The sequence below is a fragment of the Lampetra fluviatilis genome, chromosome 68 (assembly GCF_964198595.1).
Source record: "Lampetra fluviatilis chromosome 68, kcLamFluv1.1, whole genome shotgun sequence".
NCBI lineage: Eukaryota > Metazoa > Chordata > Hyperoartia > Petromyzontiformes > Petromyzontidae > Lampetra > Lampetra fluviatilis.
Window position 1 is genome coordinate 2,421,059 of NC_136342.1, and position 25,000 is coordinate 2,446,058.

General features: G+C 61.0%; 2 protein-coding genes across 2 annotated transcripts in view; one reads left to right on the forward strand and one right to left on the reverse strand.

Moving 5' to 3' along the window:
- The window catches only part of GNL1 (G protein nucleolar 1 (putative)), a 40,195-nt gene extending 19,327 nt beyond the window's left edge, over positions 1-20,868 (forward strand). The window contains exons 7-14 of the mRNA XM_078883093.1: positions 1,681-1,779; positions 3,408-3,626; positions 5,505-5,683; positions 16,888-17,008; positions 17,046-17,153; positions 18,186-18,326; positions 19,701-19,916; positions 20,682-20,868. Of these exons, the coding sequence (XP_078739219.1) occupies positions 1,681-1,779; positions 3,408-3,626; positions 5,505-5,683; positions 16,888-17,008; positions 17,046-17,153; positions 18,186-18,326; positions 19,701-19,894 (1,061 nt within the window). The 3' untranslated portion in view covers positions 19,895-19,916; positions 20,682-20,868. The remainder of the gene's footprint in view (positions 1-1,680; positions 1,780-3,407; positions 3,627-5,504; positions 5,684-16,887; positions 17,009-17,045; positions 17,154-18,185; positions 18,327-19,700; positions 19,917-20,681) is intronic.
- A 1,080-nt stretch (positions 20,869-21,948) lies between these two features.
- Positions 21,949-25,000, reverse strand: part of COQ4 (coenzyme Q4) — a 15,008-nt gene continuing 11,956 nt past the window's right edge. The window contains exons 6-7 of the mRNA XM_078883059.1: positions 23,803-23,896; positions 21,949-22,804 (exon numbers count right to left, since the gene is read on the reverse strand). Coding sequence (XP_078739185.1) covers positions 22,504-22,804; positions 23,803-23,896 — 395 coding nt within the window. The 3' untranslated portion in view covers positions 21,949-22,503. The remainder of the gene's footprint in view (positions 22,805-23,802; positions 23,897-25,000) is intronic.

Sequence of the window (25,000 nt, forward strand, 5' to 3'; positions counted from 1 at the left end):
GCACCACCACCCACCACTAGCACCACCACCCACCACTACCACCACCACCACCACTAGCACCACCCACAACTACCACCACCACTACCAACGCCACCACCACTAGCACCACCACCCACCACTACCAACGCCACCACCACTAGCACCACCACCCACCACTACCAACGCCACCACCACTAGCACCACCACCCACCACTACCACCACCACTACCACTAGCACTACTACCACCACCACTACCACCGCCACTACCAATGCCACCACTACCACTAGCACCACCACCCACCACTACCACCACCACCACCACTAGCACCACCCACAACTACCACCACCACTACCAACGCCACCACCACTAGCACCACCACCCACCACTACCACCACCACTACCACTAGCACCACCACCCACCACTACCACCACCACCACCACTAGCACCACCCACCACTACCACCACCACTACCAACGCCACTACCACTAGCACCACCACCCACCACTACCACCACCACTACCACCACCACCACCACTAGCACCACCCACCACTACCACCACCACTACCAACGCCACTACCACTAGCACCACCACCCACCACTACCACCACCACTACCACCACCACCACCACTAGCACCACCCACCACTACCACCACCACTACCAACGCCACTACCACTAGCACTACCACCACCACTACCAACGCCACTACCACTACCACCACCACCCACCACTACCACCACTCCATCCCCTGTGAGTCTCATCGTTGTCGCAAGTCACCCACCCACCCACTCAGCCACTCAGCCACTCAGCCACCCAGCCACCCACCCACCCAGCCACCCACCCACCCAGCCACCCACCCAGCCACCCACCCACCCACCCACTCAGCCACTCAGCCACCCAGCCACCCACCCACCCAGCCACCCACCCACCCACTCAGCCACTCAGCCACTCACCCAGCCACTCAGCCACTCAGCCACCCAGCCACTCATCCACCCAGCCACCCAGCCAGCCATCCACCCACCCACTCAGCCACCCACCCAGCCACCCACCCACTCACCCACCCACTCACTCAGCCACCCACTCAGCCACCCACCCAGCCACCCACCCACCCAGACACTCACCCACCCAGCCACCCACCCACCCACTCACCCAGCCACCCACTCACCCAGCCACTCACCCACCCAGCCACCCACCCAGCCACTCACCCACCCAGCCACCCACCCAGCCACTCACCCACACACCCAGCCACCCACCCACCCAGCCACTCACCCACCCAGCCACCCACCCACCCACCCAGCCACTCACCCAGCCACCCACCCACCCACCCAGTCACCCACCCACCCAGCCACCCACCCAGCCACCCACCCAGCCACTCACCCACCCACCCACTCACCCACCCACTCACCCACCCACTCACCCACCCACCCACTCACCCACCCACTCACCCACCCACTCACCCAGCCAACCACCCAGCCACTCACCCACCCAGCCACCCACTCACCGTGTGTCCGTGTGTGTGTCCGTGTGTGTGTCCGTGTGTGTGTCCATGTGTCTGTCCGTGTGTGTGTGTGTCCGTGTGTGTGTCCATGTGTGTGTCTGTCTGTGTGTGCGTGTGTCCGTGTGCGTGTCTGTGTGTGTGTCTGTGTGTGTGTCCGTGTGTGTGTGTGTGTGTGTGTCGGTGTGCTCGCGAGGCCCCAGTGCTGGCGAGGAGACGCCGCGTGGTGAAGGGTGGCCGCCGCTCGGCCCTGGGCCCGGCCCAGCTGCTCAAGGCGTGCGAGGCCGTCGTGCAGGGCAAGGGTACGCAGACGCACCGCCCGCGGCGCGAGGCGCTCGTGCCAGGCTAGGTGCACCTGGAGACCGCCGCCTGCCGAGTCGCCCAGACGCTCACTCGCCCACCCGCTCACCCGTTCACCCGCTCACCAACTCACCCACTCAATCACCCACTCACCCACCCGCTCACCCGCTCACCAAGTCACCCACTCACTCACCCACCCACCTAACGGCTCACCCACTCACCTACCGGCTCACCCACCCACCAACTCACCCACTCACTCACCCCACCACCAACTCACCCCACCACCCACTCACCCCACCCACCACTCACTGACCCACTCACCCACCCACCCACGCACTCACTCACCCCACCACCAACTCACCCACTCACCACTCACTCACCAACTCACCCACTCACCCACCCACCCACCTAATGGCTCACCCACCCACGCGCTCACCCACTCACCCACCCACCACTCACTCACCCACCTCACCACCAACTCACCCACTCACCCCACTACCCACTCACTCACCCACTCACTCACCCTCCCACCCACCTGCCCAACAACAACAACAACAGCTGTCGTTCACTGCTAAGTGGTGGCGATGTCACCACGGCACTCGTACCAGGCTAACCCACACCCCGTGTCTCGACATGGCCGTTGTGAACCCACCGAGAGAGAGACACCCAGCCCCTGGTCTCGAACCCAGCCCCTGGTCTCGAACCCAGCCCCTGGTCTCGAACCCAGCCCACACCCCGTGTCTCCGACATGGCTGTTGTGAACCCACCGAGAGAGAGAGACACACCCAGCCCCTGGGCTCGAACCCAGCCCCACTCTCCTCCCCGTGTCTTTGACACGGCCGTTGTGAACCCACCGAGAGAGAGAGAGACACCCAGACCCTGGTCTTGAACCCAGACCCCACCCCGTGTCTCCGACACGGTCATTGTGAACCCACAGAGAGAGAGACACTCAGACCCTGGTCTCGAACCCAGCCCCTGGTCTCGAACCCAGCCCCACTCTCCTCCCCGTGTCTCCGACTTGGCCATTGTGAACCCACTGAGAGAGAGAGAGACACCCAGCCCCTGGTCTTGAACCCAGCCCCGCTCTCCTCCCTGTGTCTCCGACACAACCATTGTGAACCCACAGAGAGAGAGACACTCAGACCCTGGTCTCGAACCCAGCCCCTGGTCTCGAACCCAGCCCCACTCTCCTCCCCGTGTCTCCGACTTGGCCATTGTGAACCCACTGAGAGAGAGAGAGACACCCAGCCCCTGGTCTCGAACCCAGCCCACACCCCGTGTCTCCGACACGGCCGTTGTGAACCCACAGAGTGAGAGAGAGACACCCAGCCCCTGGTCTCGAACCCAGCCCCACTCTCCTCCCCGTGTCTCCGACTTGGCCGTTGTGAACCCACTGAGAGAGAGAGAGACACCCAGCCCCTGGTCTCGAACCCAGCCCCACTCTCCTCCCCGTGTCTCCGACATGGCCATTGTGAACCCACAGAGTGAGAGAGAGACACCCAGCCCCTGGTCTCGAACCCAGCCCCTGGGCTCGAACCCAGCCCCTGGGCTCGAACCCAGCCCACGCCCCGGGTGACTCCGACACGGCCGTTGTGAACTATCTCCCGCGTCCTCCCCCCGTCTCTCGCAGTCGACCTGAGCAGCTGGGCAGAGAAGATCTCGGCGGTGGATAAAGAGGAGGATGAGGACGAGGAGGAGGATGAGGATGAGGGGGACGATGACGACGACGACGATGATGAGGGGGGTGGACGCCCGGTCAGGGTGGAGCACCTCTCGGACGCCGCCATGGGGCTCCCCGGGACACCCACGGAGCCTTTCAAGGACGGGGTGCTCACCGTCGGCTGTGTGGGTACGTGGTCATCACCATCATCACCATCACCGTCGTCATCACCATCACCATCACACCGTAGTCATCACCATCATCATCACCGTGGTCATCACCATCATCACCATCACCGTCGTCATCATCATCACCATCACACCGTGGTCATCACCATCACACCGTCGTCATCACCATCATCATCACCGTGGTCATCACCATCACCGTTGTCATCACCATCACACCGTTGTCTTCACCATCACCGTAACCATCACCGTCGCTGCCCTCCCATCCTCCCCCCCGCAGGCTTCCCCAACGTGGGCAAGTCGTCGATCATCAACGTCATCACCATGGTCATCACCATCACCATTGTCATCACATCACCGTGGTCTTCACCATCACCGTCGTTATCACCGTCACCATCACACCGTAGTCATCACCATTACCATCACCGTCGTCTTTACCATCACCATCACACCATTGTCATCACCATCACACAGTAGTCTTCACCATCACCGTCGTCATCAGCGTCATCACCATGGTCTTCACCATCACCGTAGTCATCACCGTCACCATTATCATCACCATCACACAGTAGTCTTCACCATCACGTGGTCTTCACCATCATCACCGTCATCACCGTCGTCTTTACCATCACCATCACACCATTGTCATCACCATCACACAGTAGTCATCACCATCACGTGGTCTTCACCATCATCACCGTCACCGTAGTCATCACCGTCGTCTTCACCATCACCATCACACCATTGTCATCACCATCACACAGTAGTCTTCACCATCACGTGGTCTTCACCATCATCACCGTCACCATCACCGTCATCACCGTCGTCTTTACCATCACCATCACACCATTGTCATCACCATCACACAGTAGTCATCACCATCACCGTCGTCATCAACGTCATCACCGTCACCATCACCGTCATCACCGTCGTCTTTACCATCACCATCACACCATTGTCATCACCATCACACAGTAGTCATCACCATCACCGTCGTCATCAACGTCATCACCGTCACCATCACCGTCATCACCGTCGTCTTTACCATCACCGTCACCATTATCATCACCATCACACAGTAGTCTTCACCATCACGTGGTCTTCACCATCATCACCGTCACCATCACCGTCATCACCGTCGTCTTTACCATCACCATCACACCATTGTCATCACCATCACCGTCATCACCACCGTCGTTTTTATCATCACCATCACCGTCATCACCGTCGTCTTCACCATCACCATCACACCATTGTCTTCACCATCACCGTCGTCATCACCGTCACCATCACACCGTAGTCATCACCATTACCATCACCGTGGTCATCACCATCACCATTGTCATCACCATCACCGTCGTCATCACCGTCACCATCGCACCGTGGTCATCACCATCACCGTCGCTGCCCCCCCCCCGCCCCCCCCCCCCCCGCAGGCTTCCCCAACGTGGGCAAGTCGTCGATCATCAACGTCATCACCATGGTCTTCACCATCACCGTGGTCATCACCATTGTCATCACCATCACACAGTAGTCTTCACCATCACGTGGTCTTCACCATCATCACCGTCACCATCACCGTCATCACCGTCGTCTTTACCATCACCATCACACCATTGTCATCACCATCACCGTCATCACCACCGTCGTTTTTATCATCACCATCACCGTAGTCATCACCGTCGTCTTCACCATCACCATCACACCATTGTCATCACCATCACACAGTAGTCTTCACCATCACGTGGTCTTCACCATCATCACCGTCACCATCACCGTAGTCATCACCGTCGTCTATACCATCACCATCACACCATTGTCATCACCATCACACAGTAGTCATCACCATCACCGTCGCTGCCCCCTCCCCCCCCCCCCGCAGGCTTCCCCAACGTGGGCAAGTCGTCGATCATCAACGGGCTGGTGGGCCGCAAGGTGGTGAGCGTGTCGCGCACGCCCGGCCACACCAAATACTTTCAGACGTACTTCCTCACGCCCACCGTCAGGCTGTGCGACTGCCCAGGCCTCATCTTCCCCTCGCTCATCGACAAGCAGCAGCAGGTGGGCGGGTGGGTTGGTGGGTGGGTTGGTGGGTGGGTGGGTCGGTGGGTGGGTGAGTCTCTAGGTGGGTGGGTGAGTCTCTAGGTGGATGGGTGGGTGGGTTGACGGGTGGGTGGGTGGGTTGGTGGGTGGGTGAGTGTCTGGGTGAGTGGGTGAGTGTCTGGGTGGGTGGGTTGGTGAGTGTCTGGGTGGGTGGGTGAGTGAGTGAGTGTCTGGGTGGGTGGGTTGGTGAGTGTCTGGGTGGGTGAGTGGGTTGGTGAGTGTCTGGGTGGGTGAGTGAGTGAGTGTCTGGGTGGGTGGGTGAGTGAGTGTCTGGGTGGGTGGGTTGGTGAGTGTCTGGGTGGGTGGGTGGGTTGGTGAGTGTCTGGGTGGGTGGGTGGGTTGGTGAGTGTCTGGGTGGGTGGGTGAGTGAGTGAGTGTCTGGGTGGGTGGGTTGGTGAGTGTCTGGGTGGGTGGGTGAGTGTGTGAGTGTCTGGGTGGGTGGGTTGGTGAGTGTCTGGGTGGGTGGGTGGGTTGGTGAGTGTCTGGGTGGGTGGGTGAGTGAGTGAGTGTCTGGGTGGGTGGGTTGGTGAGTGTCTGGGTGGGTGGGTGAGTGAGTGAGTGTCTGGGTGGGTGGGTTGGTGAGTGTCTGGGTGGGTGGGTTGGTGAGTGTCTGGGTGGGTGGGTGAGTGAGTGAGTGTCTGGGTGGGTGGGTTGGTGAGTGTCTGGGTGGGTGGGTGGGTTGGTGAGTGTCTGGGTGGGTGGGTGAGTGTGTGAGTGTCTGGGTGGGTGGGTTGGTGAGTGTCTGGGTGGGTGGGTGAGTGAGTGAGTGTCTGGGTGGGTGGGTTGGTGAGTGTCTGGGTGGGTGGGTGAGTGAGTGAGTGTCTGGGTGGGTGTGTGAGTGTGTGAGTGTGTCGCGTACGCCCGGCCACACCATCAGGCTGTGCGACTGCCCAGGCCTCATCTTCCCCTCGCTCATCGACAAGCAGCAGCAGGTGGGCGGGTGGGTGGGTTGGTGGGTGGGTGGGTTGGTGGGTGGGTGGGTGGGTCGGTGGGTGGGTGAGTCTCTAGGTGGATGGGTGGGTGGGTTGACGGGTGGGTGGGTGGGTTGGTGGGTGGGTGAGTGTCTGGGTGGGTGGGTTGGTGAGTGTCTGGGTGGGTGGGTGAGTGAGTGAGTGAGTGTCAGGGTGGGTGGGTTGGTGAGTGTCTGGGTGGGTGGGTGAGTGAGTTAGTGTCTGGGTGGGTGGGTGAGTGAGTGTCTGGGTTGGTGAGTGTCTGGGTGGGTGGGTGAGTGAGTGAGTGAGTGTCTGGGTGGGTGGGTTGGTGAGTGTCTGGGTGGGTGGGTGGGTTGGTGAGTGTCTGGGTGGGTGGGTGAGTGAGTGAGTATCTGGGTGGGTGGGTTGGTGAGTGTCTGGGTGGGTGGGTGAGTGAGTGAGTGTCTGGGTGGGTGGGTTGGTGAGTGTCTGGGTGGGTGGGTTGGTGAGTGTCTGGATGGGTGGGTGAGTGAGTGTCTGGGTGGGTGGGTTGGTGAGTGTCTGGGTGGGTGGGTGAGTGAGTGAGTGTCTGAGTGGGTGGGTTGGTGAGTGTCTGGGTGGGTGGGTGGGTTGGTGAGTGTCTGGGTGGGTGGGTGAGTGAGTGAGTGTCTGGGTGGGTGGGTTGGTGAGTGTCTGGGTGGGTGGGTTGGTGAGTGTCTGGGTGGGTGGGTGAGTGAGTGAGTGTCTGGGTGGGTGGGTTGGTGAGTGTCTGGGTGGGTGGGTGAGTGAGTGAGTGTCTGGGTGGGTGTGTGAGTGTGTGAGTGTGTCGCGTACGCCCGGCCACACCGTCAGGCTGTGCGACTGCCCAGGCCTCATCTTCCCCTCGCTCATCGACAAGCAGCAGCAGGTGGGCGGGTGGGTGGGTTGGTGGGTGGGTGGGTTGGTGGGTGGGTGGGTGGGTCGGTGGGTGGGTGAGTCTCTAGGTGGATGGGTGGGTGGGTTGACGGGTGGGTGGGTGGGTTGGTGGGTGGGTGAGTGTCTGGGTGGGTGGGTTGGTGAGTGTCTGGGTGGGTGGGTGAGTGAGTGAGTGAGTGTCTGGGTGGGTGGGTTGGTGAGTGTCTGGGTGGGTGGGTGAGTGAGTTAGTGTCTGGGTGGGTGGGTGAGTGAGTGTCTGGGTTGGTGAGTGTCTGGGTGGGTGGGTGAGTGAGTGAGTGAGTGTCTGGGTGGGTGGGTTGGTGAGTGTCTGGGTGGGTGGGTGGGTTGGTGAGTGTCTGGGTGGGTGGGTGAGTGAGTGAGTGTCTGGGTGGGTGGGTTGGTGAGTGTCTGGGTGGGTGGGTGAGTGAGTGAGTGTCTGGGTGGGTGGGTTGGTGAGTGTCTGGGTGGGTGGGTTGGTGAGTGTCTGGGTGGGTGGGTGAGTGAGTGTCTGGGTGGGTGGGTTGGTGAGTGTCTGGGTGGGTGGGTGAGTGAGTGAGTGTCTGGGTGGGTGGGTTGGTGAGTGTCTGGGTGGGTGGGTGGGTTGGTGAGTGTCTGGGTGGGTGGGTGAGTGAGTGAGTGTCTGGGTGGGTGGGTTGGTGAGTGTCTGGGTGGGTGGGTGGGTTGGTGAGTGTCTGGGTGGGTGGGTGAGTGTGTGAGTGTCTGGGTGGGTGGGTTGGTGAGTGTCTGGGTGGGTGGGTGAGTGAGTGAGTGTCTGGGTGGGTGGGTTGGTGAGTGTCTGGGTGGGTGGGTGAGTGAGTGAGTGTCTGGGTGGGTGTGTGAGTGTGTGAGTGTGTCGCGTACGCCCGGCCACACCGTCAGGCTGTGCGACTGCCCAGGCCTCATCTTCCCCTCGCTCATCGACAAGCAGCAGCAGGTGGGCGGGTGGGCGGGTGGGTGGGTTGGTGGGTTGGTGGGTGGGTGGGTGGGTCGGTGGGTGGGTGAGTCTCTAGGTGGATGGGTGGGTGGGTTGACGGGTGGGTGGGTGGGTTGGTGGGTGGGTGAGTGTCTGGGTGGGTGGGTTGGTGAGTGTCTGGGTGGGTGGGTGAGTGAGTGAGTGAGTGTCTGGGTGGGTGGGTTGGTGAGTGTCTGGGTGGGTGGGTGAGTGAGTTAGTGTCTGGGTGGGTGGGTGAGTGAGTGTCTGGGTTGGTGAGTGTCTGGGTGGGTGGGTGAGTGAGTGAGTGAGTGTCTGGGTGGGTGGGTTGGTGAGTGTCTGGGTGGGTGGGTGAGTGAGTGAGTGTCTGGGTGGGTGGGTTGGTGAGTGTCTGGGTGGGTGGGTGAGTGAGTGAGTGTCTGGGTGGGTGGGTTGGTGAGTGTCTGGGTGGGTGGGTTGGTGAGTGTCTGGGTGGGTGGGTGAGTGAGTGTCTGGGTGGGTGGGTTGGTGAGTGTCTGGGTGGGTGGGTGAGTGAGTGAGTGTCTGGGTGGGTGGGTTGGTGAGTGTCTGGGTGGGTGGGTGGGTTGGTGAGTGTCTGGGTGGGTGGGTGAGTGAGTGAGTGTCTGGGTGGGTGGGTTGGTGAGTGTCTGGGTGGGTGGGTTGGTGAGTGTCTGGGTGGGTGGGTTGGTGAGTGTCTGGGTGGGTGGGTGAGTGTGTGAGTGTCTGGGTGGGTGGGTTGGTGAGTGTCTGGGTGGGTGGGTGAGTGAGTGAGTGTCTGGGTGGGTGGGTTGGTGAGTGTCTGGGTGGGTGGGTGAGTGAGTGAGTGTCTGGGTGGGTGTGTGAGTGTGTGAGTGTGTCGCGTAAGCCCGGCCACACCGTCAGGCTGTGCGACTGCCCAGGCCTCATCTTCCCCTCGCTCATCGACAAGCAGCAGCAGGTGGGCGGGTGGGTTGGTGGGTGGGTTGGTGGGTGAGTGGGTGGGTCGGTGGGTGGGTGAGTCTCTAGGTGGGTGGGTGAGTCTCTAGGTGGATGGGTGGGTGGGTTGACGGGTGGGTGGGTGGGTGGGTGGGTGAGTGTCTGGGTGGGTGGGTTGGTGAGTGTCTGGGTGGGTGGGTGAGTGAGTGAGTGTCTGGGTGGGTGGGTTGGTGAGTGTCTGGGTGGGTGGGTGAGTGAGTGAGTGTCTGGGTGGGTGGGTGAGTGAGTGTCTGGGTGGGTGGGTGAGTGAGTGTCTGAGTGGGTGGGTTGGTGAGTGTCTGGGTGGGTGGGTGAGTGAGTGAGTGTCTGGGTGGGTGGGTTGGTGAGTGTCTGGGTGGGTGGGTGGGTTGGTGGGTGAGTGTCTGGGTGGGTGGGTGAGTGTCTGGGTGGGTGGGTTGGTGAGTGTCTGGGTGGGTGGGTGAGTGAGTGAGTGTCTGGGTGGGTGGGTTGGTGAGTGTCTGGGTGGGTGGGTGAGTGAGTGAGTGAGTGTCTGGGTGGGTGGGTTGGTGAGTGTCTGGGTGGGTGAGTGAGTGAGTGAGTGTCTGGGTGGGTGGGTTGGTGAGTGTCTGGGTGGGTGGGTTGGTGAGTGTCTGGGTGGGTGGGTTGGTGAGTGTCTGGGTGGGTGGGTGAGTGAGTGAGTGTCTGGGTGGGTGGGTTGGTGAGTGTCTGGGTGGGTGGGTGAGTGAGTGAGTGTCTGGGTGGGTGGGTGAGTGAGTGTCTGGGTGGGTGGGTTGGTGAGTGTCTGGGTGGGTGGGTGGGTGAGTGAGTGTCTGGGTGGGTGGGTGGGTGAGTGAGTGAGTGAGTGTCTGGGTGGGTGGGTTGGTGAGTGTCTGGGTGGGTGGGTGAGTGAGTGTCTGGGTGGGTGGGTTGGTGAGTGTCTGGGTGGGTGGGTGAGTGTGTGAGTGTCTGGGTGGGTGGGTTGGTGAGTGTCTGGGTGGGTGGGTTGGTGAGTGAGTGTCTGGGTTGGTGGGTGGGTGAGTGTCTGGGTCGGTGGGTGGGTGAGTCTCTAGGTGGGTAGGTGAGTCTCTAGGTGGATGGGTGGGTGGGTTGACGGGTGGGTGGGTTGGTGGGTGAGTGTCTGGGTGGGTGGGTTGGTGAGTGTCTGGGTGGGTGGGTGAGTGAGTGTCTGGGTGGGTGTGTGAGTGTGTGAGTGTGTCGCGTAAGCCCGGCCACACCGTCAGGCTGTGCGACTGCCCAGGCCTCATCTTCCCCTCGCTCATCGACAAGCAGCAGCAGGTGGGCGGGTGGGTTGGTGGGTGGGTTGGTGGGTGGGTGGGTTGGTGGGTGGGTGGGTGGGTCGGTGGGTGGGTGGGTGAGTCTCTAGGTGGGTGGGTGAGTCTCTAGGTGGATGGGTGGGTGGGTTGACGGGTGGGTGGGTGGGTTGACGGGTGGGTGGGTGGGTTGGTGGGTGAGTGTTTGGGTGGGTGGGTGAGTGTCTGGGTGGGTGGGTTGGTGAGTGTCTGGGTGGGTGGGTTGGTGAGTGTCTGGGTGGGTGGGTGAGTGAGTGAGTGAGTGTCTGGGTGGGTGGGTTGGTGAGTGTCTGGGTGGGTGGGTGAGTGAGTGAGTGTCTGGGTGGGTGGGTTGGTGAGTGTCTGGGTGGGTGGGTGAGTGTGTGAGTGTCTGGGTGGGTGGGTTGGTGAGTGTCTGGGTGGGTGGGTGAGTGAGTGTCTGGGTGGGTGGGTTGGTGAGTGTCTGGGTGGGTGGGTGAGTGAGTGAGTGTCTGGGTGGGTGGGTTGGTGAGTGTCTGGGTGGGTGGGTGGGTTGGTGAGTGTCTGGGTGGGTGGGTGAGTGAGTGAGTGTCTGGGTGGGTGGGTTGGTGAGTGTCTGGGTGGGTGGGTTGGTGAGTGTCTGGGTGGGTGGGTGAGTGTGTGAGTGTCTGGGTGGGTGGGTGAGTGAGTGAGTGAGTGTCTGGGTGGGTGGGTTGGTGAGTGTCTGGGTGGGTGGGTTGGTGAGTGTCTGGGTGGGTGGGTGAGTGAGTGAGTGTCTGGGTGGGTGGGTTGGTGAGTGTCTGGGTGGGTGGGTGAGTGTGTGAGTGTCTGGGTGGGTGAGTGAGTGAGTGTCTGGGTGGGTGGGTTGGTGAGTTTCTGGGTGGGTGGGTGAGTGAGTGAGTGTCTGGGTGGGTGGGTTGGTGAGTGTCTGGGTGGGTGGGTGGGTTGGTGAGTGTCTGGGTGGGTGGGTGAGTGAGTGTCTGGGTGGGTGGGTTGGTGAGTGTCTGGGTGGGTGGGTGGGTTGGTGGGTGAGTGTCTGGGTGGGTGGGTGAGTGTCTGGGTGGGTGGGTTGGTGAGTGTCTGGGTGGGTGGGTGAGTGAGTGAGTGAGTGTCTGGGTGGGTGGGTTGGTGAGTGTCTGGGTGGGTGGGTGAGTGAGTGAGTGTCTGGGTGGGTGGGTTGGTGAGTGTCTGGGTGGGTGGGTGAGTGAGTGAGTGTCTGGGTGGGTGGGTGGGTTGGTGAGTGTCTGGGTGGGTGGGTGAGTGAGTGAGTGTCTGGGTGGGTGGGTTGGTGAGTGTCTGGGTGGGTGGGTGAGTGAGTGTCTGGGTGGGTGGGTTGGTGAGTGTCTGGGTGGGTGGGTGAGTGTGTGAGTGTCTGGGTGGGTGGGTTGGTGAGTGTCTGGGTGGGTGGGTGAGTGAGTGAGTGTCTGGGTGGGTGGGTTGGTGAGTGTCTGGGTGGGTGGGTGAGTGAGTGAGTGTCTGGGTGGGTGGGTGAGTGAGTGTCTGGGTGGGTGGGTGAGTGAGTGTCTGAGTGGGTGGGTTGGTGAGTGTCTGGGTGGGTGGGTGAGTGAGTGAGTGTCTGGGTGGGTGGGTTGGTGAGTGTCTGGGTGGGTGGGTGGGTTGGTGGGTGAGTGTCTGGGTGGGTGGGTGAGTGTCTGGGTGGGTGGGTTGGTGAGTGTCTGGGTGGGTGGGTGAGTGAGTGAGTGTCTGGGTGGGTGGGTTGGTGAGTGTCTGGGTGGGTGGGTGAGTGAGTGAGTGAGTGTCTGGGTGGGTGGGTTGGTGAGTGTCTGGGTGGGTGAGTGAGTGAGTGAGTGTCTGGGTGGGTGGGTTGGTGAGTGTCTGGGTGGGTGGGTTGGTGAGTGTCTGGGTGGGTGGGTTGGTGAGTGTCTGGGTGGGTGGGTTGGTGAGTGTCTGGGTGGGTGGGTGAGTGAGTGAGTGTCTGGGTGGGTGGGTTGGTGAGTGTCTGGGTGGGTGGGTGAGTGAGTGAGTGTCTGGGTGGGTGGGTGAGTGTCTGGGTGGGTGGGTTGGTGAGTGTCTGGGTGGGTGGGTGGGTGAGTGAGTGTCTGGGTGGGTGGGTGGGTGAGTGAGTGAGTGAGTGTCTGGGTGGGTGGGTTGGTGAGTGTCTGGGTGGGTGGGTGAGTGAGTGTCTGGGTGGGTGGGTTGGTGAGTGTCTGGGTGGGTGGGTGAGTGTGTGAGTGTCTGGGTGGGTGGGTTGGTGAGTGTCTGGGTGGGTGGGTTGGTGAGTGTCTGGGTTGGTGGGTGAGTGAGTGTCTGGGTCGGTGGGTGGGTGAGTCTCTAGGTGGGTAGGTGAGTCTCTAGGTGGATGGGTGGGTGGGTTGACGGGTGGGTGGGTGGGTTGGTGGGTGAGTGTCTGGGTGGGTGGGTTGGTGAGTGTCTGGGTGGGTGGGTGAGTGAGTGTCTGGGTGGGTGTGTGAGTGTGTGAGTGTGTCGCGTAAGCCCGGCCACACCGTCAGGCTGTGCGACTGCCCAGGCCTCATCTTCCCCTCGCTCATCGACAAGCAGCAGCAGGTGGGCGGGTGGGTTGGTGGGTGGGTTGGTGGGTGGGTGGGTTGGTGGGTGGGTGGGTGGGTCGGTGGGTGGGTGGGTGAGTCTCTAGGTGGGTGGGTGAGTCTCTAGGTGGATGGGTGGGTGGGTTGACGGGTGGGTGGGTGGGTTGGTGGGTGAGTGTTTGGGTGGGTGGGTGAGTGTCTGGGTGGGTGGGTTGGTGAGTGTCTGGGTGGGTGGGTTGGTGAGTGTCTGGGTGGGTGGGTGAGTGAGTGAGTGAGTGTCTGGGTGGGTGGGTTGGTGAGTGTCTGGGTGGGTGGGTGAGTGAGTGAGTGTCTGGGTGGGTGGGTTGGTGAGTGTCTGGGTGGGTGGGTGAGTGTGTGAGTGTCTGGGTGGGTGGGTTGGTGAGTGTCTGGGTGGGTGGGTGAGTGAGTGTCTGGGTGGGTGGGTTGGTGAGTGTCTGGGTGGGTGGGTGAGTGAGTGAGTGTCTGGGTGGGTGGGTTGGTGAGTGTCTGGGTGGGTGGGTGGGTTGGTGAGTGTCTGGGTGGGTGGGTGAGTGAGTGAGTGTCTGGGTGGGTGGGTGAGTGAGTGAGTGTCTGGGTGGGTGGGTTGGTGAGTGTCTGGGTGGGTGGGTTGGTGAGTGTCTGGGTGGGTGGGTGAGTGTGTGAGTGTCTGGGTGGGTGGGTGAGTGAGTGAGTGAGTGTCTGGGTGGGTGGGTTGGTGAGTGTCTGGGTGGGTGGGTTGGTGAGTGTCTGGGTGGGTGGGTGAGTGAGTGAGTGTCTGGGTGGGTGGGTTGGTGAGTGTCTGGGTGGGTGGGTGAGTGTGTGAGTGTCTGGGTGGGTGAGTGAGTGAGTGTCTGGGTGGGTGGGTTGGTGAGTTTCTGGGTGGGTGGGTGAGTGAGTGAGTGTCTGGGTGGGTGGGTTGGTGAGTGTCTGGGTGGGTGGGTGGGTTGGTGAGTGTCTGGGTGGGTGGGTGAGTGAGTGTCTGGGTGGGTGGGTTGGTGAGTGTCTGGGTGGGTGGGTGGGTTGGTGGGTGAGTGTCTGGGTGGGTGGGTGAGTGTCTGGGTGGGTGGGTTGGTGAGTGTCTGGGTGGGTGGGTGAGTGAGTGAGTGAGTGTCTGGGTGGGTGGGTTGGTGAGTGTCTGGGTGGGTGGGTGAGTGAGTGAGTGTCTGGGTGGGTGGGTTGGTGAGTGTCTGGGTGGGTGGGTGAGTGAGTGAGTGTCTGGGTGGGTGGGTGGGTTGGTGAGTGTCTGGGTGGGTGGGTGAGTGAGTGAGTGTCTGGGTGGGTGGGTTGGTGAGTGTCTGGGTGGGTGGGTGAGTGAGTGTCTGGGTGGGTGGGTTGGTGAGTGTCTGGGTGGGTGGGTGAGTGTGTGAGTGTCTGGGTGGGTGGGTTGGTGAGTGTCTGGGTGGGTGGGTGAGTGAGTGAGTGTCTGGGTGGGTGGGTGAGTGAGTGTCTGGGTGGGTGGGTTGGTGAGTGTCTGGGTGGGTGGGTGAGTGAGTGAGTGTCTGGGTGGGTGGGTTGGTGAGTGTCTGGGTGGGTGGGTGAGTGAGTGAGTGTCTGGGTGGGTGGGTTGGTGAGTGTCTGGGTGGGTGGGTGAGTGAGTGAGTGTCTGGGTGGGTGGGTGAGTGAGTGTCTGGGTGGGTGGGTTGGTGAGTGTCTGGGTGGGTGGGTGAGTGAGTGAGTGAGTGTCTGGGTGGGTGGGTTGGTGAGTGTCTGGGTGGGTGGGTGGGTTGGTGAGTGTCTGGGTGGGTGAGTGAGTGTCTGGGTGGGTGGGTTGGTGAGTGTCTGGGTGGGTGGGTGAGTGAGTGAGTGAGTGTCTGGGTGGGTGGGTGGGTTGGTGAGTGTCTGGGTGGGTGGGTGGGTTGGTGAGTGTCTGGGTGGGTGAGTGAGTGAGTGTCTGGGTGGGTGGGTTGGTGAGTGTCTGGGTGGGTGGGTGAGTGAGTGAGTGTCTGGGTGGGTGGGTGGGTTGGTGAGTGTCTGGGTGGGTGGGTGAGTGAGTGAGTGTCTGGGTGGGTGGGTTGGTGAGTGTCTGGGTGGGTGGGTGAGTGAGTGTCTGGGTGGGTGGGTTGGTGAGTGTCTGGGTGGGTGGGTGAGTGTGTGAGTGTCTGGGTGGGTGGGTTGGTGAGTGTCTGGGTGGGTGGGTGAGTGAGTGAGTGTCTGGGTGGGTGGGTGAGTGAGTGTCTGGGTGGGTGGGTTGGTGAGTGTCTGGGTGGGTGAGTGAGTGAGTGAGTGTCTGGGTGGGTGGGTTGGTGAGTGTCTGGGTGGGTGGGTGAGTGAGTGAGTGTCTGGGTGGGTGGGTTGGTGAGTGTCTGGGTGGGTGGGTGAGTGAGTGTCTGGGTGGGTGGGTGAGTGAGTGTCTGGGTGGGTGGGTTGGTGAGTGTCTGGGTGGGTGGGTGAGTGAGTGAGTGAGTGTCTGGGTGGGTGGGTTGGTGAGTGTCTGGGTGGGTGGGTGGGTTGGTGAGTGTCTGGGTGGGTGAGTGAGTGTCTGGGTGGGTGGGTTGGTGAGTGTCTGGGTGGGTGGGTGAGTGAGTGAGTGTCTGGGTGGGTGGGTGGGTTGGTGAGTGTCTGGGTGGGTGGGTGGGTGAGTGAGTGAGTGTCTGGGTGGGTGGGTTGGTGAGTGTCTGGGTGGGTGGGTTGGTGAGTGTCTGGGTGGGTGGGTGAGTGTGTGAGTGTCTGGGTGGGTGGGTTGGTGAGTGTCTGGGTGGGTGGGTGAGTGAGTGAGTGTCTGGGTGGGTGGGTTGGTGAGTGTCTGGGTGGGTGGGTGAGTGAGTGAGTGTCTGGGTGGGTGTGTGAGTGTGTGAGTGTGTCGCGTACGCCCGGCCACACCGTCAGGCTGTGCGACTGCCCAGGCCTCATCTTCCCCTCGCTCATCGACAAGCAGCAGCAGGTGGGTGGGTGGGTTGGTGGGTGGGTGGGTCGGTGGGTGGGTGAGTCTCTAGGTGGGTGGGTGAGTCTCTAGGTGGATGGGTGGGTGGGTTGACGGGTGGGTGTGTTGGTGGGTGAGTGTCTGGGTGGGTGGGTGAGTGTCTGGGTGGGTGGGTTGGTGAGTGTCTGGGTGGGTGGGTGAGTGAGTGTCTGGGTGGGTGGGTTGGTGAGTGTCTGGGTGGGTGGGTTGGTGAGTGTCTGGGTGGGTGTGTGAGTGTGTGAGTGTCTGGGTGGGTGAGTTGGTGAGTGTCTGGGTGGGTGGGTGAGTGAGTGAGTGTCTGGGTGGGTGGGTGAGTGAGTGAGTGTCTGGGTGGGTGGGTTGGTGAGTGAGTGTCTGGGTGGGTGGGTTGGTGAGTGTCTGGGTGGGTGGGTGGGTTGGTGAGTGTCTGGGTGGGTGGGTGGGTTGGTGAGTGTCTGAGTGGGTGTGTGAGTGTGTGAGTGTGTCGCGTACGCCCGGCCACACCGTCAGGCTGTGCGACTGCCCAGGCCTCATCTTCCCCTCGCTCATCGACAAGCAGCAGCAGGTGGGCGGGTGGGTGGGTTGGTGGGCGGGTTGGCGGGTGGGCCGGTGGGCGGGTGGGCGGGTGGGCGGGTGGGTTGGTGGGCGGGTGGGTCGGTGGCTGGGTGGGTGGGTCGGTGGCTGGGTGGGTGGGTGGGTGTGTCTCTGTGTCTCTCTGTGGGTCTCTGTGTCTCTCTGTGTGTCTCTCTGTGTGTCTCTATGACTCTCTGCGGGTCTCTTCTCGTACCGAACAGCCACTCGCCCCCCACAACTGTTATGTTGTCTTTGCGTGCGCAGATCCTGGCCGGGATCTACCCCATCTCCCAGATCCAGGAGCCGTACACGGCCATCGGCTTCCTGGCCCAGAGGATCCCGTTGCCCAGGATACTGAACCTGCGCCGTCCGGCACAGCCCCCCCACTCGTTCTGCTCGGGGTGGGGGGGGGCCCCACGCGGAGGGGGGGGGGGGGGGGGCGGGGGGGCGGGCGGAGGGGGAGGAGCTGGGGGGCAGGGAGGAGGAGGAGGAGGTGGAGGCTCCGTGGACGGCGTGGGAGATTTGTGAAGGTTTGAGAGGGAGGGAGGGAGGGGGGAGGGGTGGGGGGGTGGAGGGGTGGGTGGAGGGGGGGTGGAGGGGTGGGTTGTGGGGGGAGGGGTGGGGGGATGTAGGGAGGGGGGGGGGTGGGTGGAGGGGTGGGTTGTGGGGGTGGAGGGGATGTAGGGAGGGGTGGAGGGAGGGTGAAGGGGTGGGTTGGGGGGTGCAGGGAGAGGTGGAGGGGGGGGTGGGTAGGTGGAGGGGGGGATGGGTGGGAGGGTGGAGGGGTGGAGCGGTGGAGGGGGTGCAGGGAGAGGTGGAGGGGGGGGGATGGGTAGGTGGAGGGGGGGATGGGTGGGTGGAGGGGGGGATGGGTGGGAGAGTGGAGGGGTGGAGGGGATGTAGGGAGGGGTGGAGGGGGGGGAGTAGGGGGGGTGGAGGGGGGGTGGAGGGGGGGGGTGGAGGGGGGGGTAGGGGGTGGTGGGGTGGGGTGAAGGGTGGGGGCAAGGGAGGGAAGTCAAAAGGGATATAACTGTGTATGTGTGTAAATGTGTGTGTGTATTTGTGTGTACGTGTATGTGTGTGTAAATGTGTGTACGTATGTGTGTGTAAATGTGTGTACGTATGTAAATGTGTATGTATTTGTGTGTGTACGTGTGTGTGTAAATGTGTGTACGTGTGTGTAAATGTGTGTACATGTGTGTACATGTGTGTGTGTATACGTGTGTGTACGTGTGTGTGTGTGTACGTGTGTGTGTGTGTACATGTGTGTATGTAAATGTGTGTACATGTGCGTGTGTGTACGTGTGTGTACGTGTGTGTGTGTACATGTGTGTATGTAAATGTGTGTACATGTGTGTGTGTGTACGTGTGTGTACGTGTGTGTATGTAAATGTGTGTGTGTGTACGTGTGTGTATGTAAATGTGTGTGTGTGTACGTGTGTACGTGTGTGTATGTAAATGTGTGTGTGTGTACGTGTGTACGTGTGTGTACGTGTGTACATGTGTGTGTGTGTACGTGTGTGTGTGTACGTGTGTGTACGTGTGTACGTGTGTGTGTGTAGTGTGGGCGGAGCAGCGAGGGTTCCACACGGCACGCACGGCGCGTCCCGACGTCTACCGAGCAGCCAACAGCATCCTGCGTCTCGCCGTGGAGGGGCGACTCTGCCTCGCCATGCACCCCCCGGGATACACCGCCAACCTGGGTGAGTGTTACTCACTCACTCACCAGCTCACTCACTCACTCACCAGCTCACTCACCAACTCACTCACCCACCAACTCACTCACCAACTCACTCACTCACTCACCAACTCACTCACTCACCAACTCACTCACCAACTCACTCACTCACTCACCAACTCACTCACCAACTCACTCACTCACCAACTCACCAACTCACTCACCAACTCACTCACTCACCAACTCACTCACTCACTCACCAACTCACTCACCAACTCACTCACTCACCAACTCACTCACTCACCAACTCACTCACTCACCAACTCACTCACTCACTCATCAACTCACTCACTCACCAACTCACTCACTCACCAACTCACTCACTCACCAACTCACTCCCCCAGCCACTCACTCCCCCAGCCACTCACTCACCCAGCCACTCACTCACCCAGCCAGTCCACTCACCCAGCCAGTCACTCACACCACTCACTCACCCACCCACCCAGCCAGCCACTCACCCAGCCAGCCACTCACCCAGCCACTCACCCAGTCACCCACTCATTCACCCAACCACTCACTCACCCACCCAACCACTCACTCACCCACCCAACCACTCACTCACCCACCCAGCCACTCACTCACCCACCCAGCCAGCCACTCACCCAGCCACTCACCCAACCACTCACTCCCCCAGCCACTCACCCAGTCACCCAGTCACCCACTCACCCAGCCATCTACCCACCCACCCACTCACCCACCCACCCACTCACCCACCCACCCACCCACCCACCCACTCACCCACCCACCCACCCACTCACCCACCCACTCACCCACCCACCCACCCACCCACTCACCCACCCACCCACCCACTCACCCACTCACCCACCCACCCACCCACCCACCACTCACCCACTCACCCACCCACCCACCCACTCACCCACCCACTCACCCACTCACCCACCCACTCACTAACCCACCCACTCACCCACCCACCCACCCACTCACCCACTCACCCACCCACCCACCCACTCACCCACCCACTCACCCACTCACCCACCCACTCACTAACCCACCCACTCACCCACCCACTCACTCACTCACCCACCCACCCACTCACCCACCCACTCACCCACCCACACTCACTCACTCACTCACCCACCCACCCACTCACCCCACCCACCCACTCACTCACCTACCCACCCACTCACCCACCCACCTCCTCCCTCCACTTCCCCCTCCCTCCCTCGCTCCTGTCCTCCCCATCTCCTCCACCTCCTCACTCCACCTCCCCCCCCACCTCTCCCCCCCACCTCTCCCCCCCACCTCTCCCCCCCCACCTCCCCCCCCCACCTCACCACCCCCACCTCTCCCCCCCCACCCCCACCGCTCCGCCCGGCAGAGTCGTGGCTGACGCACCCCGACACGCTGGAGATGCAGGAGATGCAGGAACGCTACCGAGCCCTCGCCGCCCCCGCCACCGCCGCCACGGACAGGGACCACGACGAGGAGGATGAGGAGGAGGAGGACGAGGAGGAGGAGGAGGAGCGGTGCTCACGGAACGCGTTTCAGATCCTGGCTGATGATGACGCGTAGAGGATGGGGGGGGGCGGGGCAGGTGAGTGGGCGAGTTGGTCGGTAGATAGGCGAGCGAGTGGGCGGGTGGGTGAGTGGACGGGTGAGTGGGTGGGTGAGTGGGTGGGTGATTGGGTAGATGAGTACATGAGTGAGTGGGTGGGTGAGTGAGTGGGTGGGTGAGTGAGTGGGTCGGTAGATAGATGAGTGAGTGGGTGAGTGGGTGGATGGGTGAGTAGGTTGGTAGATGAGTAGGTGGGTAGATGAGTGGGTGGATGGGCGAGTTGAGTAGATGGATAGATGAGTGAGTGGGTGAGGGAGTGGGTGAGGGGGTGGGTGCTGGTCACCCACCCACTCATCCTACTGGTCCAGGTCTTCATCGGTGCTACTGCTCGCAAACAGCACTTGCCCCGACGGCCTGCGTGCGTGTGTGCTCCTGCGTGTGTGTGCGCGTGCGCCTGTGTGCGTGCATGTGTGCGTGCGTGCATGCGCGTGTGTGCGTGCGTGCATGTGTGCGCGTGTGTGTGCGCGTGTGTGCATCTGCGTGTGTGTGTGTGCATGCGCGTGTGTGCGTGCGTGCATGTGCGTGCATGTGTGCGCGCGTGTGTGCGTGCATGCATGTGCGTGCGTGTGCGTGTGTGCGTGCGACTGGATGTGCGTGGATGAGTGTACAAGCGATGGTGCGCATGGGCCAAAACCCCTAGGTCGACTCGGCCTAAAACGTGTGATGTTTGACATCAGCACTGGGGAGACAAAGGTGGCCGGGAGCATGCCTCTGGCCACCTCCCCCCCTCCCCCCTCCTCACAGACGGTCACCCTTGGGTGCACCACCGTGGCGGCCTTAACAGGCGCTCGCTAACAGCACTTGCCCCAGGGCACTTCCATGGAGCCATTCCCCGCGCGTCTCCGCCGTGAAGCTTTCGCGACGCGGCAAACTCCCCCACAGCGGCAGCAGCAGCAACAGCGGCAGCAGCAGCAGCAGCAGCAGTAACAGCAGCAGCAGCAGCAGCAACAGCAGCAGCAGCAGTAACAGCAGCAGCAGCAGCAGCAACAGCAGCAGCAACAGCAGCAGCAGCAGCAACAGCAACAGCAGCAGTAACATCATCAGCAGCAGCAGCAACAGCAGCAGCAACAGCAGCAGCAGCAGCAACAGCAACAGCAGCAGCAGCAGTAACAGCAGCAGCAGCAGCGGCGGCGGTGATTGTGGCTGTGGTTGTGGCTGTAGCTGTGGTTGTGGCTATCGAAACGAGGACGGTGGCCATCTTCGTCGTCGACATCATCGACATCCTCAACATCGCTACGACTGTCATCACCACTACCCTCATCATCACCACCATCACCACTACCCTCATCACCAACATCATCACCACCGTCGTCACCATCATCGCCACCGTCGTCACCATCATCATCACCGTCGTCACCACCATCACAACGACCATCATCACTACCGTCATCACAGCATCATCAACCACTATTGATACGACTGTCAACATCACTACTGTCATCACCATCATTACCCCCACCGTCACCACCATCACCACCATCACCATCACCACCACCCCCCCTGCTGTACCCTCGCCCAGCCAAGGAGGAATTCCTCCTCCTCCCTGTTGGAGCCCCCCGCTGACGGATCAATAAAGCACCACCACCTCTGTTCTCAAACACAACAACATGCTCAGTCTTTATTGTTTGGTGGTCTGTCTGGCTATTGTTTGACGGTCTGCCTGGCTATTGTTTGGCAGTTTGCTGGCTATTGTTTGACGGTCTGTCTGGCTATTGTTTGGCGGTCTTCCCGGCCATTGTTTGACAGTCTACCTGGCTATTGTTTGGCAGTTTGCTGGCTATTGTTTGATGGTCTACCTGGCTATTGTTTGGCGGTCCGTCTTAACTGTATACGGTTTGGCGTTCTGTCTGGCTGTCGTGTGCCTGGTGTTGTTCGGCTGTTCTATCGACCGACCTACGCTACGGTTGTTATCCGACTGTAGCCTGCCTGCCGTCTTGCCCGACTGCGGCTGCGACTTCGATTCCCGCTCACGACCACCAACCCAGGCGGCTATTAATTATCCCCCCAACCACTCCCGGGGGCTTCCCCCCCCCCCCCCCTAGGTCGACTCGGCCTCAAACGAGTAACCGGGGGTAGCGGCGTGCGGTGAACACCGCCGCTGGGGGGAGACTGAGGCAGCTGGGCGGGTTTGCCGGCCGCCAGAGGTCGCAACCGGGTACCCGATACCCGTACCCTACCCGATACCCAGCTACCCGTACCCGGCTGGATACGGGTACCCGTTTGCGACCCTGGTGCGGCCGGGTACGGGTAGCCAGGTAGGCCGTGAGTCACTGGTGAGTCACCGTGATTGTCACTCATTTCCCAACGTCTTGTCTCTTCTCACAATTCAAGTTCCTAGAATCAACCCACCCGCGCCTGCAACGTGGCTTCATCCCAGAGGTCGCAATCGGGTACCTGATACCCGTACCCTACCCGATACCCGGCCGGGTACGGGTAGCCGGGTATTGGGTAGGGTACGGGTACCCGTTTGCGACCCTGGTGCGGCCGGGTACGGGTAAGGAATCAAAACCCGTGCCGTATTTTAATCGGCGCATTAACACGTCGGGCTTTCGCGAAACAATGTTAGTCAAAATGAAGGTGGGTCGGATTCATAGGCGGTTGGTCGGCTGTTGCTGCTGCTTGCTGCTGCTGTTGCTGCTGTTGCTGGTGCTGCTGCTGTTGCTGCTGCTGCTGCTGCTGCTCCACCGGGGGTTCCTCTCCGCTCCCTCTGCGTTATCGGCGGGGGTGGGGGCGGCATGCCGATGTCGGAGCGCAGCTGCGTGAGCGGCTGCTCCCAGCGGCGCTCGAAGTGCAGCGACAGGAGGCAGCGGCACGAGAGGGCGGCGCTCACAGCCCACGGCAGCGCCACGCGAAGCTCCCACAGGCGCCTGCAGCGCGCGCGCACGCACACGTACACACACATGCACACGCGCACATACACGCACACATACACACACGCACATACGCACACACACACGTACACACGCATACACGCACATACACACACGCACTCATACAACAACCGCACGCACACACACATACACACATATACGCACAACCACACGCACGCGCACACACACACCCAAATACACGCACACTCACAACCACTCGCACACGCAAACACACGCACACCCGCACGCACACACACACACACACAACTACCACACACGCGCACACGCACACACGCACGCACACACACACAAAAACCACGCACGCACACACGCACACACGCACGCACACACAACTACCACACACGCACACTGGTACACGCAGGGTGGTGGTAGACACGGCGTCATACGCGGAGAGTGGTAGACGCGCAGTGGTACACACACGGTACACACACGGTACACACACGGTACACCGCCAACACAGCATCGTACCTTGAACCGCATCACCCACGCAGCATCGTACACACGCAGTGCACCATACACCGCGGCATTCAGAGTGTCATACACACAGCACCACACAGCATTGTACACACAGCGTCGTACACACAGCGTCGTACACACAGCGTCGTACACACAGCGTCGTACACACAGCGTCGTACACACAGCGTCGTACACAGTGCACTTAGTGGTGGTGGTGATGTTGTTGTTGATGGTAATGATGATGATGGTGGTGATTATGATGGTGGTGGTGATGTTGATGATGGCGGTTAAGGTTGATGATGGTGATGATGGTGGTGGTGATAATGTTGATGATGGCGGTGATGTTGGTGATGATGATGATGGTGGTGATGATGATGATGATGGTAATGATGATGGTGGCGGTGGTGATGATGTTGATGATGGCGGTGATGTTGGTGATGATGATGGCGGTGATGTTGGTGATGATGATTGCGGTGATGTTGGTGATGGTGATGGTGGTGATGTTGACTTCGTCTCACCGTGATGACAGCTTCAGGGGTCCGAATGCAGCTCCCATAATGCACATGGGCAGCCCGGTGTGCACCGCTTCAAACCACTTCACCGCCACCTCTCCTGCACACCAACACCGCACCAATACCTCACCAATACCTCACCAATACCTCACCAATACCTCACCAACACCTCACCAACACCGCACCTGCATATTTTTGAGCGAGTGGTTAGTGGCGAGCGAGTGGTGAGTGGTGAGGCTACCCGTCATGTCCGTGTGCAGGCCGGTGAGTGTGTGCACGAGGTCGTGGGTCTCTCTGTGTGAGTGGTGAGCGAGTGGTGAGCGAGTGGTGAGTGGTGAGCGAGTGGTGAGTGAGTGGTGAGTGGTGAGCGAGTGGTGAGTGAGTGGTGAGTGGTGAGCGAGTGGTGAGGTTACCCGTCATGTCTGTGTGCAGGCCGGTGAGTGTGTGCACGAGGTCGTGGATCTCTCTGTATGAGGAGTGAGTGAGTGGTGAGCGAGTGGTGAGTGGTGAGTGAGTGGTGAGTGAGTGGTGAGTGAGTGGTGAGGTTACCCGTCATGTCTGTGTGCAGGCCGGTGAGCGTGTGCACGAGGTCGTGGATCTCTCTGTATGTGAGCGAGTGAGTGAGTGGTGAGCGTGGTGAGTGAGTGGTGAGTGAGTGGTGAGTCTACCCGTCATGTCTGTGTGCAGGCCTGTGAGTGTGTGCACGAGGTCGTGGATCTCTCTGTGTGAGTGGTGAGTGAGTGGTGAGTGAGTGGTGAGCGTGGTGAGTGAGTGGTGAGTGAGTGGTGAGTGAGTGGTGAGTGAGTGAGTGGCGAGCGTGGTGAGTGAGTGGTGAGTGAGTGGTGAGTGAGTGGTGAGCGTGGTGAGCGAGTGAGTGGTGAGTGAGTGGTGAGGTTACCCGTCATGTCTGTGTGCAGGCCTGTGAGCGTGTGCACGAGGTCGTGGATCTCTGTATGAGTGGTGTGTGGTGAGTGAGTGGTGAGCGTGGTGAGTGAGTGAGTGGTGAGTGAGTGGTGAGTGAGTGAGTGGTGAGCGTGGTGAGTGGTTACCCGTCATGTCTGTGTGCAGGCCTGTGAGCGTGTGCACGAGGTCGTGGATCTCTCTGTATGAGTGGTGTGTGGTGAGTGAGTGGTGAGTGAGTGGTGAGTGAGTGGTGAGTGGTGAGTGGTGAGGTTACCCGTCATGTCTGTGTGCAGGCCGGTGA